Source organism: Fringilla coelebs (assembly GCF_963513975.1).
Source record: "Fringilla coelebs genome assembly, chromosome: 3".
NCBI classification, from domain to species: Eukaryota; Metazoa; Chordata; class Aves; order Passeriformes; family Fringillidae; genus Fringilla; species Fringilla coelebs.
This window is the reverse complement of record NC_140030.1, coordinates 31,189,972-31,207,030: the sequence shown is the minus strand read 5'-3', so window position 1 is coordinate 31,207,030 and position 17,059 is coordinate 31,189,972. Positions and strand designations below refer to the sequence as shown.

Here is a 17,059-nt window from a genome sequence, read left to right as displayed (position 1 = left end):
AATATTTGCACATCTAGAAATAGGTCACACAGGAGAGGAACCAAAAGCTAAACCTCACTAATTTTTATGAAGGCACAAACCAGGGGTCTGAAAAATAGCAGGCTCTGGCACTAATAAGTAATAAGCAGCATCACTGGAAAGATATTCCAGCCACAGGTAATACTTCCTACAGCAAAAGCCTCTGGTCAGTGCAGTCTCCATTGCCTGTATAAGATCAGCCTTGTGTTTTATTCAATGATGTCAATAATGACTTACTAGCAACTATAATTCTATTCAAATCAGTGTAATTCTGCTTTGTATTTCAGTAAAGGAAAATAGTATCCAAACTTTTTTTGTACAGAATGTGAATCGTGTCATTCTTCTTTATACCTGCTTACATAGTTAACACCCACACATTGCAGCTATTCAGGTTTAAAACAACATTCAGCAACGTATAAAATAGGAGAAAAGGCATGTATAAGTACACTGGATTAAACTGTCTTGCTTAATAAGGAGGAAGAAATTGAAAGACAGAAGTTTATGTATTGTGTACTGCAAGTGGTGTTACTCATAGCAATTTCCAGTGCAGGTGAGTTTCCTGCACTGGAGTTTTGTTAAATTTATCACTTCTAGAGCCAAATAATGAAATGTTTTTGACATTTTTGGTCTTTATTCCTGATGACCAAGCCTTCTGTCATTTTATTCCGCCAAGCACCAAGTTTCCAAGGAGCTGAAAACCTTAACATCACTGCATTTGTGGTTTTACGTTTACATCTGCATTTCACCTCACTTTCACTGCAAACAATTACTTCCTGCTAGGCAGGGCTGTGCTCCCTGCTCTTGCTTTTCTTGCTTACTGTTGTCTGATTGATGAGGGCTCAGGATAGTGACTTTGTTGTGTACTCTTTTTTTTTTTTTTATCTCTGCTGCTTAGGTTATATTTGCAACAAATGTATCATTACAGTAGAAACTATATATACCTCAAATTAACCAGAAAAAATGTGATTATACTGATACATGTATTACTTGTAGCACCAGCTGCAGTAATAGGAGACCTGCTTTATAATTCATCCATTGGGAAATTTGTGTCTATTTTGAAACCTTTGACGTGCCTATTAGAAGGTAACTGAGAACTGTATACCAACACTCTCAAGTATGGTGATGACAGATCATTTTTTTAAACCTTGTGGATATTTCTGTACTGAGACTTTCCTAGCATGTCGTAAGAACAACAGGATTATAAATCATGCCTAATCACCATGGCTTACCTTAATAACCATTGAAAACCTGTTTCACTGCTGCCTGCATGGCAGCAGGAGCAATTTTTGTTCTGTGAAGAGTAGCTGGCTAGAGCCACCTCAAACCATCCTATATTTACACTAATGTAAGATGAGGGTGCTATACTGTGTGTTGTGCCAGGTATCTCTGGTAATCTGCACAGCAAAAACCAGAATTGGGTTTTTTTGCACAGGTTGTGGTTTCTGTTTCACTTTGAATTAGCCTGCACTTTCTGTATTTAAAATGAGTACTCTGGTCGTGTTCACAAATGGGTAACTTGATATGCCCCTATATCATAGGAGAGTGTACCCTCTAGTACATGTGATATAGGTGTTGCCTGTGTTCCAGGCATGGTCTGCATTCCTTTTCTTTAAGCCTCATCAGAGAGAAAGTACGTGAGACACTTCACTGCTGCCATTCTGGAACACACTGAAGATACATTGGCAATAGCTTGGAAACTGCTGGTTTGGCTGAAATCATAATGTCAAAGCCATGGCACAGATTATTGTCATAGTTTGTTTTCATACCGTTAAGGAAGCCCAGAGGCAGCTGGTGTTATAACCCCAAAAAATCTTTGTTCTAGCTCTTTTGCAATAATTTCTCACCACCCCTACCTACACCCCTACTGTAGGCTGTGGTTTAGGCAGTCACTGGACTAATATAATTTTGATAATTGTCAGGAACAGAGAAAATATGGAAGAAGGGAATTTGTAAAATTGAAATGAAAAGTATACTTGGTTGATACATTTTTTAAAAAGCTGCCTAAGAATATAGATGACAGCCTATTGACAACTACTACTTAGAGGATGTGTACATTAGCTTAGCCAGTGCTGAGGAATCCATTCAGTGAGGGTGTCTCGGTAAGCAACTGCACTGGGAGCCGCAGGTTGAGCTCTGGGTGCGGAGAGCCCGAGGCAAGAGCCCGGGAACTGCCGACCCTTTGCACAACAAAGGGCCCGAGGACATGTGGCCCGGCCATGGGATGGGACACTGACAGATAGGGCAGGAGCTGACAACCCCCAGGCTTTCTCATACTTGGACTGTGAGGGTATAAAAGTCCAGGGATTGCTTTGTTCAGGGTCCTTCCTCGGAGGCACTAGCTTGAGCTGTTATTTTGATATTTAGTTATTGCACCACGATTTAATTATTTTAAGGAGCTGGATATCTGAGACTCTGCTACAGGAGAGGTGAGGAAGCCTGGTGTGGAAGCTTGCTGTGGGGTGTAGCTGCGAAGAGGTCTTAGTCCCAGCTCAGGTGGGTGAGTGTGACTGCCACAGTGGCTTCTGCAGGGCTGGACAGGGACATTTCCTTAATATCAAAATGCAGCATAAATACATAACTTTTTTATTTTTTCTTTTTTTAGCATATTAAAAGAACTGAATAGAAGGTAAATAATACAAGCAATGTAATGGTTGCATATTGCCATTAACAGATCAATGAGTGTAACTGGGTGTTTTCTGTTGTTGCTTGTATGCTTTGAGAGGGTACGAGCCCCTGTTAGCAGGCATTGTACATGTTATAGCAAGAAAAGGAGAAAAATCCAAGCAAAATCCAAAAACTAAAAAACTACACATTTCGTGGTTCAGAACTCAGAGACCATAGAGACAACAAGATTAGGGTCACATGAAGATGACTAAGATGGTCTGATGTTACCTAGTCATGCACACGGTGAGAAATAATTCAGTATTGTTGGAAACGTTTGAAGTTGTAAATGACAATTGTTTTGTGTGTATTACCACTGACTTCTCTGCTGAATAATGAATACTTCAGAATTAGAAGTGGAAAAAACAAAATTGCCATGGAAAAATACTCAAATCTTTTTGAAAGAGGTAAGTATATTAGCACAAGGTTTAAGCACAAATTGCAGGTCTGGGCTTCTGAGAAATGCATGTAGTATGTGACACAGCCTAGATCTGCCTCGGTGGTTATAATGGCTTAGTCGAGAGAATAAATGAGAGTGCAATTTCACTTTGTAGCTAAGCTGATGTAACTGAGCCTTGACACCTAAATGATATGTCCTACTTCCTGTGTGTTGAATCAGTGAATCACGTGGCCATAAATTAATTTGGCCAGTTGGATGATTTGAATAGGAAACAAAAACAAACAAAAAATTTTCCTGTGAATAGTTTCACTGCTCCCACTCCCCTTTCAACTATACAATGTGCTAGATCCAATGCAATAAATCTTTGGATTGATAGAGGAGAAAAATAATTCTTCTGGCAGGTATTCTCAGCTGCATAGGTTTAGCTTTGACATGGAATACCTTTCAAATTCCTGAACTTGGATATACACTAAAGAATAAATTAAATGCTTAGTTTGGAATAGACTTTTTTTTTTTTCATAACCTCTATGGTGCAATTTGTTTTACCCACACCAGTCACTGTCTGATTCATAGGCATGCCATAATTCTGAACTGTTTCTGAGACGTTTCTCAGGAATATCCCAGAAGGAAAGGAGAAAGCAAGTGAGCCAGAGTTTCTGCTTCTGTGGTGCATATGGGTGTGTGAATGTTGCTGGGTCTCATGACTCACTGCACAGCTTTGGGAGGTAAATTGGACTGCATTAGCTTGCAGAGCAAGTATAAACTATTTCCCATAAATAGTGATACCTCACTTTGTCTCTGATGACTCCACAGAGCTAAATTTAGACAAGGAGCTAAGATTTACTTTCTAAAAAGCAGCATTTCTTTACAACTGCCCTTTCACTCACATGCACCCCTACCTCAGATGGTTGGGGACCCCATTCAGATCGGGGGAGGTGGAGGAGCCACTACTTGTGTGTGTCTCTATATGTTTTATTACTGTAGTCCTACCTGTAGATAGTGTGTACACAAAATGAGGTTTTCTGGGGTGAATGAGAGAGAATATATGTACATAAAACCGCTGGGCAGTGATTTAATATCTTCTGTGCTAAATCAGAAACAGTATACCCAATTTGAAACAGAGTGTGCTTTTCACTTCAGGTCGCTTTAGGAATTGCACAGAGTGTGCCATGGAGACTGCCCAGTAACTGAGATAGACCTCCTAGCTCTTCCTGCTTTGCACAAAGGGGATCCCTGAGTGCTATTCACAGCTTCAGCAGCACAGGCTGTCTCCTGCTGAGTAGGAGTGTTCCTGTTTCAGGCAGCAGAGGACAGTAACACATGACTCGCTGGTGTGAACCAGTTCACAATCTTCTTCTAGCCCGTACTGTATTTTTAAGTTACTTACTTTTGTTCTGGGCTGTGGGATAGCCACAGGCTTTTACAGTTCGTATTCCCTTCGTCTGCCCTCGCTATCCTCTGGCATGGGAGCCGGACGGACGGGATGTCCTGTCAGCCTGGCTCCCTGGCCTTGTGAGATTTGGCCTCAGTGCAAAGAGCTGACTCAACACCTGCTCCGGGTTTAAAGGGGCCGAAGTCTACTTTTATACAACGTGTGCTACAAGCGTTTAACCTCTGAAATGCCGTTCCTCTGACAATTGCCTTGCAGAACCACAGCTGTTGTTTCTCGCAGGGACTCTCAGGAGCAGCAGGTGTGGAGTGACCTCCCCCATAGGGCTGCTTAGCTGATAGATCCTGCCAGGCTATCGCTGCCCGTGGGAAAGTCATGTGCGCTGGGTTTTAGCGTTGTTTAGAAACTGCTGGAGACACCAAACATGTTTTTCAGCATTTCATTTTGATAAGAAATTAGTACAGAATGAGTGCTTTATAACATCCAGAGCCAAGAATGTACTCAGTTCCCAACAGCTCTAATATAACCTGCCATATGCAATGGCAGCATGAATCTGTGATATAAAATTTCTCCTCCCATCTTTCATTTTTAGCCTTACTCTTTACTGGTTAGAATTTAGGACTGATTATTCAATTTCCTTCCACACCTCTCTTAGTTATATTATGCCAGCTTTTTGATTTTCAGCAAAATGTACTTCATCTTCTAGTGTGAAAGATGTAATTTATACAGCAAGATGCATGATTATTGGTTGAAATATTTGTGAATTTCCATTCAAATTGACTCATGTAACTAAGGACACTGACCTTTAGCTGATACAAGTACATTGAAGTCTAGGAGAGACTTCCTTACCCAGCTATTATACCAAGAATTATGGTATAAGAAATTAATTTTTGATTACACAGATCTTCTAAGTAATATAAACCTATGGAAATTAAGGCTTGAAGAGGCTTTTGGGTATGTATAGATCAGGAAGTATTATTGATACTTGAACCATTCTTGCTAGGTATTTAGGTGCTTTTAAGGAATTGGGTAATGATGGAGTTTCCACCAGCTGCCCACAGAATCTGTTGCAATGTTTTTACCTCTAGATATGATCTTGAAGCATCATTTTCAAGATGGACAAAGTATCCCAGCAGAGATTTTAATGAGTACTAAGTAAAGTGAAAGGTTTATTTTACATATCTTACAGCACTTCTGTTTATACACCTCGCTATGTTTGCTTTTTTCACAAGACTATGGCAGTGTTGACTCATGTTCAATTAGTGATCCACTCTAACCCCAGGTCCTTTTATACAGGACTGCTGGGTAACTGCTGCTTCTCCAGTGTTTTTGCAGTGAACTGTTCTTTACAAAGGACAAATATTAACCTTAATTTGTTTCCTAATTATTTTAGCCCTTTATTCTTTTCTTGCTCACATTACTCTGAGTAATGTGCCTGACTTCTGTTCTTGACTTCTGAAGTGGTCAGAGGTGCTCCCTGTCCTTTTTTCCCCGCAAGTGTGCAATTTAAAATTATACTTTTATGTATTTATAACTGTATATTTGAATGGTGGATTAATGTCTGTGCCCACAGAAACTGATTTGATGCCAGTCAGTTTCATAGTCATAATAGCAATCACTTTGAGCATGTCATCTTCAGCTGGTCTCCTGCACATGCATTATTTTGTCCAAAGTTTGCTGACCTTACTTATGCAAGTTGTCCATAAAAAGCATCAAATCTTCCCTTAACTTAAATGATATCCATATTTTCCCATCCATGAGCCTGTTAAACCTGTCACAGTGAACAAGATCAGTTTGATGCAGTCAGCTCCTAACAAGTCTGGGGTTGTTACTTATCAACCTAGTATCTTCTAAAAATAGTACATTTGTTCCAATATATTTTTCCAGGAATTGAAATTAGGCCAACTGTTCCATAACTGCCCAGTTTATGTCTGTGGGCTTTCTCTCTTTTTACTCTTTATTTATTAATTTTCTGATTTTTTTTCTTATTTATTTAGTGTTCCGGAACTTTCACATTCCATGGCTTTCCACAATAATCTGTAGCGGTTCTGAGATAGCTAGCCAAGTACTTCAGACAGACTGTATTAAGAGAAGGCTAACTAAAAATATAGATATCGTTTTAAGTAAATGGCCCCTCCTTTTCCCTCTCCCTTCCCCCAAATCAGGTTCTTGATCCTATATTGTGTTTGGGGTTTTTTAACTAACATAACTAAATATTGAGCATTTCTTCATTTGTTGGCTTCCTGCTTTAATCAAGCTGCTACCACTGCTCATTGGCAATTACAAATAAGTGGTTTCTATTTCTACCTTAATTTGACAACAGCCTTGAACCTTCTTGTGTCTGCACCCAGACTTGTGATCCTTCCTTTACAGAATTTTCTGTCTCGCAGAATCCTGGAAACTAAGCCAAACTGTCTTTCTGTAAACTCACTATAGATTGAGCAGGTCAAGTGTAAGTACTTTTCCGGATCTAGATTTATTCCCATAGTTCTTCTCTGAAACCTTTCCAAAGTTCAATAGTCTCAAATCTAAGTTCACTGAATAAATGTCAGGCATATGCTGTATTCCCTAAATCTGAGCAAGGCTTCTGAGTGACTTGACTTGCACCATGTCTGGTTACTGTGGTTACCACAGAGTAAGAATAATGTACAAGTGATTGCAGTGGAAGGTGAGCCTATGGCCAGAGTGATGCCAAGAGTCAAAACCAGAGCAGTGTGAAGATGGGATAGTGAACAGTGAACAGCTGCATATATCTGTGCCATCCTTATAGGCCAGCCCAGTCTCGTTCTTCCTCCTTCAACCCATCCATCCACTAGCTCCAATCTGGAGCATACTTTTGTGGTCTGCACCAAAGTCACCTTAATTGTGACTCTCTCTATTACAGCTCTAAGCTGCACCTCAGGAGGTTTTTATTCACATAAACCTCTTCTAGGGGAAGTTATATGAACAAATAGAATGTCTCCTTCCATGACAACCTACCTTTACTTGGCTCAGGAGGAGAAGCAGAAAGGGGAGAATGCACAGGATCGGCAAGATGACAATGGGAATTCACAGGGTTTTTTTGTAAAGCCCACAGTCCAGCTCCAAACCTACTGTAGTGAGAGGGGCAGCAAAATTAACCTGATGAGTGGACACTAAGCAAAGCTATTCAAGCATAGCTGAGTTGCTGTGAGGGCTCAGAGAAGAATTCTAAGATGCATGGGTGAGGATTTGAGGTCCTATTTAAAGGTTTATCAGCACAAGAGGATTAATATGTTGCTTTTGGCAAAATGATTTTTAGCAGAAGAGACCAGAGTTTTAAGATGGAATTTTGGAGGTTCATGATAAATTCAGAACAGAAGTCACACCATCCTCACCCAGTGGATTTTGGTTCGGTAACTGACATCTTCTTCACACAGAATGCCCTATTTACATGTATGTATGTATGTATGTATGTATGTATGTATGTATGTATGTATGTATGTAAAATGCTCCCATTTAGGGCATTCTTTGAATTGAACTCATAGAAGGGCTTGCCATTCATTTAGGGTGTCCAAAAGGTGGTGAGATATAGTAGAAATTAGCCTGTTTGCTGCTGTTGGAAAATACTAATGCAAAACCACAGAACACTTTAACAAATTACATTGTTCCTCCATAATGGTGGTTACTCTGTCAGCCCTTCACCTTTATTCTGCATTAGTGTCTAGTACTTCTGCTTTTTGCCTGGAGCCAGGTCATCAGCTGGTGTAAATTAGCCTAGCATTAATGAAGTATATGAAGTTCTGTCAGATGTCTGCAAGTGAAGGGTCACTTTTTGTTTAAGCTACTGCCTGCATGTACCTTCCCACTTACTGTTTAGGTCCAGAACACTCTTACCAAAGCAGCCACCTGTGCTGTTGTTTTTTTCCTGCTTGGGACACTTCTGCTCTCCATCAAATACTTTCATTTTCTACAAATGCAGACCTCCACAGAACAGCACATGGGGTTTAAATACAACTGTTAGTTCTGGTCACATCCCAGTATGATCTGACCACCGTGCCTGATCCTAAACCTTCAGTATCACAGTTCAGCCAGTACTAAACTTTCAACATAAATGAGCTTTCTTGTGCTGTGGATAAATGTGCTTTGAAAAGACTGTCCAAAGGATTCTTTTAATTTTTTTAAAGCAGGCTATTCTCTAAGCCAGTAGTCCATCACCTATTGTAAATGCTGTAACTACAACAGCAGTGCTTCCCAGAGGAAACTTTTTTCAAGGGCAACAATGACTTTTAAGGAGGCTCTTGTTAAGCTATTCAGAAAACTCTGAAATTGTTGCTGCTTGTTCATCCTAGTGATACTCTCAACAGTTTTCAAGTCCCCTGTCTTATACCTCCTACTGTAAGACCTTATTTTGTGAATCTATATACAAGGTCAGCTATGAGATCACACAAGGAAACTTTATGTAGTACAAGTACTAAATTACCAGGGATGGAGTTTAATTTGTATTGTTTAGTAAGACACTAACTTATAGTGTATTTACTGTTGTCTCTTTCTTTTAGCAAGCAATTTTGTTTATATAAAAACAACAGCTACTTGTACAGAGCTAAGTAACTTTCAAAAGTAGTGTTTTTCAATTAGTTTAGATCACCTCACCCTGTTCAGTTAAACCTTTTTTTAGGCAGGTTTTCTGTCTATTCTTTTCATTTATGAATAACACCATTATTCTATTGTTCTTTTATTTCATAAGCAGATGACTGTAAAAGCTGGTAGTAAGTATTAAGATCATGTATGAAAAGGGGTTTTGTAAGAGATGTAGGTGCTTTTTATTGCTATTAAGAACCAATGCATTAAAGAACACTTACAGATGAAGTAAGGCTGTACGCTCATGCTATAGTTTGTGTTGAACTTTGGACAAATGTACATACCATGATAATTGTAATATAGGGATTAGAAAGCCTTTCATAGTAAGTATGAGGCTAACTGCATGACCAGAATCTAGTTTTGCTGATCACCAATTACTATTGGTAACTTTGGACTGCTTTTCCATCACTTTCTGAAAGTGCCCTCAAAAAATCTTAGTGCCTCTTTCATATATAGTGAGCTTGATATACTCAATTTATCAGATCTGTGTTTCAAGTCTTGCACTTATAAAGTCTGTTTGCTCACACTCCTGAATGACCTTGGTCACTGCAGCTAAAATGGTTGTATAAGCACTACTTACCTGCATCTTTGCACAGGAGTCTGACCAAAAAAAAATACCCATGTGTATATGGTAGAGAGTTGAAATTCTTTACAGATGCTCACTTTTATTTTAATGTCATCTGTCATTGTTGATCTGAGATTCAAAACCCTTTGAAAATGGTGGTTTCTCTATAGGTTCCTACAATACAAATGCTCTAGAGCTCTCTGTGTGTTCTTACACTGGAGACATATGTGGACATAGGCTATTTCAGTTTAGCATATGCTCACCAGTGATCAAAGGAGAATGAGTAATTTTTGCCCACAAGTCCTCCTATTTCTGAAGTCAGTCTGGATTGAATAAGCCCTGTTTCAATGCCTAAATGTCCTTGACTTCTCAAAATCTATCTCTGTTCCTTCCTAAGCATTACATATTAAAGTGATTCTTTTTACCAAATTAATAAAATCTAAACTTTTACCAGGCTGGTTGCAAACACGATTTATTCCAGTGTAGCCCTGTTTGTGTTAGCTGAGAGGATTCTTCAGAAAGCATTTCCACTGTATTATCTGAGGCTACTCATATATCAGAAGCTCCCCAGCTGTATAAATATTTTTGAGATTGATAATAGGAATGTTCTTCTAATAGAGTGAGCAAGTAAAGATACACTAATTGTTGAGAGAATAAAAACATGTATTGGTCAAACTAAACAGGAAATAATAGAATTATTTTGAAAACTCATTTAAAGCAGCAGAGGGGGAAAACAACTACTATAGACTTAAACTAGGACCATGTTTAAAAATTTGTACCACAAATTCACCTTTCATCGCTTTCAGCTACATTGATACTTCCTTAAAAAAAAATACCTGAAAGAAATCACTTCCTTAAGAAATACCTGATTCTAAGAGCCTTTATTTATGAAATAGTTTTCTAAGAAAAGTATCTTTAAAAAATTAGAAATATGCAGTTTAGTATGGACCATATAAGAAATTAGTAATGTATTTCCTTTCTCCTCTTACTGTTCAAGCACAAATAATTGCATTTGGGAAGTGTTAAAACTACCTTTTTATGAAAATGGATTCTTTGACAGATCAGTCCATTTAAAATACCCCCCCACACACTGAAATACACATTTTAGAAGGTAACTTAAAACCATCTTGAAAAATAAAGCTTTTTAACTGTGTTTACAGTCTTTGCTTTTAGGAGACCCTAAAGAAGTGCTTCCTAGCTTTCTTGCTAAATATTACACTTTGATCTTCAACCCGAGCCACTTCACAATAATGCATTTCCATTTCCAGAAAGCAGAACACCTTCCTTTTCCTGCCCTTCTCCTATGTCTTCATATGCAGTGTCTTCACTTGTAACTGGCCCTGAAGGGTAATTTTGAGGCAAGCTGGACCATCTCTATCTTCCCTCCACCCCTACCACAAATCTCTGCTGAAAAACAGGAAGGAGTGAGAGATAATTTGTTTTTCTCCTTTCTTGAAAAAAAGTGTTTGTTTAATATCTAACCCTTTTTCAGGTTTTTACTCTGCAACTGGTTATTTTTTGTAAAAGGTGTATTCTAAACTCAGCATGTTCTGTAATGACTTTTTTTTTTTTTTACAAAATGTATCTTTTTAATCTTTCATGTGGGAAAAAGCCTGTATCTCATGGAAACACTTCCATATCAAACCATGAAATACTAAGTTTACTGCACTCTAATGAATTTGATGCTGGGTTTATCTCAGAGAAACTTGAAGTCAAGTGGAAGGGTACATTTGTAGGTGCATGAAGTAGTTAATTATTTGTTTGCTGATGTTGTTCTTTTCTGTTTGTTTTTGAACAAGAGGCTGTTTCTGTGCTACACAACTGCAACCTGAAGAGCACACCAAGAAACAAATTATAGTTGTCTATGGATAGGTAACTATTTCTGACAGGCATATAATGTAGCTGAGTAAGGACATGGACTACATAGCTTTGCAGGTAATTTAAAAATAACAGAGACAGTTCAGCTTCTCAGCTTAATTTCTCTTGAATGGGAATAGGAGATGTTGAATATTTAATGGATTTTCTTATATCAGTTACAGGTGACTAAACAAGAAAAAATCCACTGGAATCACGAAGACCTTTATTTCTGATGTTGTGAGCTGTTTTGTGACTCCTCATTGCCATGATTCTAAAGTAATTTGCCAGGGCTGCGGGTTTTCCCATGTGAAAACACAGTATGGGGGCACTTTTCGCACTCAGGGTTCTTGCACAGAGACCCCACGTCCTAAATGCTTCCGTGACTGATACATTTGCACTTCAGACGCAACTTTGCTGCAGTTGCATCCGCCTTGATTTGTATTTTTGTGCCGAAGTTTTCTAAGACGAGTCAACTTTCGTCCTCTAATAGTATAACAAAACCAGAAAAAGGTTGTTCTTTTTTCAAAAGCCAAACGATGGCTTCTTATTCCGGTATATTAAGCTTCCAGAAATTCCTGCTCTTCCCCTCCTCCACATTTGTTTCTGCGAGACTTGCAACGTACTGGGGTAGGGGGAGTTTCGTATTCCGTGATGTTTAGCCCACGTTTGTTACTCGCCGGTCAGGGTAACTCACTGAACGTTTCTAATCACGCTGATTGCGTTCCTTTGTGTCCCTAATGCTAAATACAATTAATTCGCCGGGGGCTGTTCCCCGGGGACTTCCGTCAGCTGCCGCATCCCGCGGGCCCGGCCATGACGCCAGCCCTGACGCTCCCCGGTGCCCAGGCCCGAGCCGCTGGGCCCTGCAGGGGGCCGGGGCTGGTCGCTGCCGCCCCGCTTCCTCCCGGACAAGGAGGCCACTCCCGCCCGCCCGCTCTCCATCGCGGCGCGGGAGGGACACCGCTCCCTTCCCGGCGGAGCCCCTCAGCACATGGCAGGGCTGGGACGGGCCATGGGCCCCGCTCCCCGCGGCCGGACCGGGCCGGGTCCCGCACAGTCCCGACGGGGCGGGGGCGCTCCGTGCCCGGGCGGGGCCGCGGGGCCGCCGGGAGCGATGACGTGTCCCAGAGGCCCCGCCCCCTGCTAGGGTATATAAGGGGCGCCGCTCACGCTGTCGGTCTTTTTCGCTCCGGGTTTGCCGCCGTCGCCGAGCAGGTGAGGCGCGACCGCAGGGCCGGGCTGGGCCGGTGTTCGCTCGCCCCGGAGGCCCAGCCAGCGCTGAGCTGGGGTGTGGTGGGGGCCGAGGGGAGGGGGCAGGAGGGAGCTGCTGGGGGTGTCGGCGGGAACTGGGGCGGACGGACGGGCAGGGAAGCGCGGGGCGGCGGGATGGCGGCGCATCGTCCTCCTCGATTACCATGTGCACACCCCCGTTGTCAGGGCTGAGGTGGGGGGAGCGGTGTGTTCAGGCGGGCGTGGGGCAGAAGACTCCCAGCAGCCTCCCCTTATGCCCCGCGGACAGCGGCGCGGGGCCGTGCGGGGACCGTCGGGGGGCCGGCGGCGGATGCCGTCGGGGGGGAGGAGGGCCGGGGCACGAGTGAAAAGATGGCCGCTCGCCTTGCCTGCCCGCCGCCAGCGCCACAAAATGGAGGACGCGGCGGCCCGGGCGGGGTGAGTCACACAAAGGAGCGGGGCGGCCCCGCCCTCCGCGCTGCCCGCCGGGCCCGCTCGCCGCCGCCCCGCGCCCCGGCCACCGCCGCCGGGGTAACTCGAGCCCGGGGAGGGGGCGACGCGAGGGGCGCTCCGAGGGGCCCCCGGCCCGCCTGCTTCGCTCCTCCCCTCCCCCGGCGGGGCGGGGCCGCCATCCCGGCCAGGCCGCCCCACATGTGGCGCCGCCATCGCTGCCCCTAGGCTCGGCCTGAGGCGTAACCAGCTTTTTTCTGGGGAACTTACAGGTGTCGATTCTCTTTTGCCGAAAGGAAGAACTCACCTAACATCCAAAATGGGAAAGGAGAAGACCCATATCAACATCGTTGTCATCGGCCACGTCGATTCTGGCAAGTCCACCACCACCGGCCACCTCATCTACAAATGTGGGGGCATCGACAAGAGGACCATCGAGAAGTTCGAGAAGGAAGCAGCTGAGGTGCGTGGGCCCGTAGCAGCCAGCAAAATTCCGGGCTGCGGGAATGAATAGACCCTTAATTGAAAAGTGAACCTGCAAAGCCTTCAGTGGCCACGGGGAGGCGGTTTGGTTGCCTCTGCCCCAGGAGCTGAACCAGCGGCTCAGTGTTGCGTGGCCACAGGGCGGCAGCTGCGTTGCAGTTGTCCCCGAGATAGAACAAGTGTTAAAGTGTTAAATCTGCCATTGTGTTAGTTGCAGAAACTCAGATTGTGAAATGTAGAGCAAGTGAAGAGAAAATAATTTAAAGTTGCATATGAATTGTAACATCTGGAATCAAATGGGTGCATTCAAACTGCATAGAAAGAAGTTGATCTATTGAGGTCTACTTTAAAAACCAGGGCGTTTTTATTTTTTACTTAATAGTGTTTTTTCCTGTGTAATATCAGGTCATAAAAACATTATAAAATAATACTTGCCAAAATGTTGAGCAGAGTGGAAGTTCAAGCGTTGATTATTGTAAGGATTGAAGTAGTAAGAGGACTTAAAATTGTAGAGGATACTTGATAGTGGGACTCAGGCTCAAGAGCTCTATCATAAAGATGTATTAGTGAAATTAACAAGCTGTCGAGAAATCTGAACTGTCAACAGGTTCAATGAGGTTCAACAGTTGGCATCTCTCACCAGTAGCACCAAGTGTATCTTGTTCCTTGTTTTATGAGCAGCAACATTTTTCAGTGTTAAGCCAGTTACTATTATTAGATTGTGTGATCCTTCTAAAATAATTGCAGATATAGAACTCGTTTCTCTTTTAATGGGCATAAAACACTGGTTTTTTTGTAACCGTAGATGGGCAAAGGTTCCTTCAAATATGCCTGGGTCTTGGACAAGCTGAAGGCTGAACGTGAGCGTGGTATTACTATTGATATTTCCCTGTGGAAATTTGAAACAAGCAAATACTACGTCACCATCATTGATGCTCCTGGACACAGGGACTTCATTAAAAACATGATTACTGGAACTTCTCAGGTATGTAAAGAAAGCAAGATTTGGGGGGTCAGGAAGGTTGTTCCTTGTAGTACCTTCACATACATACAAACATTATAGTGAGGGTTTTTTTTTCCTTTTTGAAGGCTGATTGTGCTGTCCTGATCGTTGCTGCTGGTGTTGGTGAGTTCGAGGCTGGTATTTCCAAGAACGGGCAGACCCGAGAGCATGCCCTTCTGGCCTACACCCTGGGTGTCAAACAGCTGATTGTTGGTGTCAACAAGATGGATTCCACTGAGCCACCCTACAGCCAGAAGAGATATGAAGAGATTGTCAAGGAAGTCAGCACTTACATCAAGAAGATTGGCTACAACCCAGACACTGTGGCTTTCGTGCCAATTTCTGGTTGGAATGGTGACAACATGCTGGAGCCTAGCTCTAACGTAGGTTTGGCATTTATTTCTTTTAAGGCATAAAACTAGGAAGTCTATTAGGACTGATTATGCAATGATAAAAATGCACGTTTTATAATACTTACGTTTGGGAAGTGCTGAGGTCCAAGATGAATCTTAGTACTTAAAAAAATTCTTAGTTTGTAATAGTAAATTGAGATAATACTAAAGATACCACTTAAACTTTTTCAGCCTTTCACCATTAAATTTGGTAGTGAGATTAACCTGGACTTGTTTGCATTACAGATGCCCTGGTTCAAGGGATGGAAGATCACCCGTAAGGATGGCAGTGCCAGTGGAACCACCCTCCTTGAAGCCCTGGACTGCATCCTGCCACCAACTCGCCCAACTGACAAACCTCTGCGTCTGCCTCTTCAGGATGTCTACAAAATCGGCGGTATGTGTTCTCTGGAATGCTGCTCACGTGCCAGCAGCAGCTGATCTATGGGCCAGAAATGCATCTGTTTATCCAAGAGCTGCTTTTCCAAGTCAAAAATAGAAATTCATGTTTCAAGTGGCTTTTCCCCCCCATAAGGGCATATGTTCACTAAGCTTAGTAACAAATAATACTGTTGTTGGTTCTTGCAGGCATTGGTACTGTACCAGTTGGCCGGGTGGAAACAGGTGTTCTGAAGCCAGGCATGGTGGTTACATTTGCCCCAGTCAATGTAACAACTGAAGTTAAATCTGTTGAGATGCACCACGAAGCCCTGAGCGAAGCTCTGCCTGGTGACAACGTTGGCTTCAATGTTAAGAACGTGTCTGTGAAGGATGTTCGCCGTGGTAATGTTGCTGGTGACAGCAAGAATGACCCTCCCATGGAAGCTGCTGGCTTCACTGCACAGGTGTGTTATGCAGCTGTTCAGGGATGGTGGGAATGTAGCTCTGTATTCCAACATGGGAGTCTTGTTAGGCTAAGCTACAGAGCAACATAGAGTTGTATTTTGAGTTAAATTTGATTGAATCAAATACGCTTAACTCCTTGGCTTTGTAAGAACATGTCAGTGTTCAATTTACACCCCTTCTAACTTGGCTTTCTTTGTTTCTTAGGTCATTATCCTGAACCACCCTGGCCAAATCAGTGCTGGCTATGCCCCTGTGCTGGATTGCCATACCGCTCACATTGCGTGCAAATTTGCTGAGCTTAAGGAGAAGATCGATCGTCGTTCTGGCAAGAAGCTGGAGGATGGCCCCAAATTCCTGAAATCTGGAGATGCTGCCATCGTTGATATGATCCCTGGCAAACCCATGTGTGTTGAGAGCTTCTCTGATTATCCTCCTCTCGGTAAGGCATCTCACATTAATATTGGTCTCTGGAAAAGACACTCCTTGATTTGTAGTATTGGGATATGGTGTGTTCTGTGAAACACTGGTGAAAGCTGTGACTTGAAACTGCAGTTGGAACCAAGACCTTACTGGTACAGGGAGAGAAACTCTGGACAATAGTCATGCCTCTGTCCCTGTCTGGTTCCAGAGCAGCGCTGGCCCATTTATACCAGCAAGTGTGTTACCACTGTGCAGATTGGGCTGGGAGTTAGGCAGCATTGACAGAAGTCATAAAACATGTTTTTGCTTTCAGGTCGTTTTGCTGTGCGTGACATGAGGCAGACGGTTGCTGTTGGTGTCATCAAGGCAGTTGACAAGAAGGCTGGAGGAGCTGGCAAGGTCACAAAGTCTGCCCAGAAGGCCCAGAAGGCTAAATGAAAATTCTGTACACCAGCTGCCACCTCAGTCTTAACCAGTGGTGGAAGAACGGTCTCAGAACTGTTTGTCTCAATTGGCCATTTAAGTTTAATAGCAAAAGACTGGTTAATGATTACAATGCATCGTAAAAGCTTCAGAAGGAAAGGAATGTTTGTGGACCATTTGTTTCGTGGCAGTTTAAGTTATTAGTCTTTAAAATCGATAAATTTTTTAAAATGGAAACTTGACCAAAAATCTGTCACAGAATTTGAGACCATTAAAACAGAAGTTCAATGCTATGTCTCTGTGTTCTTTGGGTTAATGTTAA

At 42.5% G+C, this 17,059-nt stretch overlaps 1 protein-coding gene across 2 annotated transcripts; it reads left to right on the top strand.

Annotated features, from left to right (window-relative positions):
- The first annotated feature begins 12,639 nt into the window (after window positions 1-12,639).
- Window positions 12,640-17,030, top strand: EEF1A1 (eukaryotic translation elongation factor 1 alpha 1). 2 transcript variants are annotated; one of them, XM_084203121.1, is made up of 8 exons: window positions 12,640-12,705; window positions 13,443-13,633; window positions 14,459-14,638; window positions 14,743-15,039; window positions 15,295-15,445; window positions 15,637-15,893; window positions 16,099-16,333; window positions 16,628-17,030. In XM_084203121.1, exons 2-8 carry the CDS (start codon window positions 13,490-13,492, stop codon window positions 16,750-16,752), a joined length of 1,389 nt encoding a protein of 462 aa, XP_084059247.1. In that variant the 5' UTR covers window positions 12,640-12,705; window positions 13,443-13,489; the 3' UTR covers window positions 16,753-17,030. The 2 variants fall into 2 exon arrangements, with proteins under 2 accessions (XP_084059247.1, XP_084059248.1); XM_084203122.1 differs by having other exon boundaries at window positions 12,655-12,705; window positions 13,467-13,633.
- Window positions 17,031-17,059: the final 29 nt, after the last annotated feature.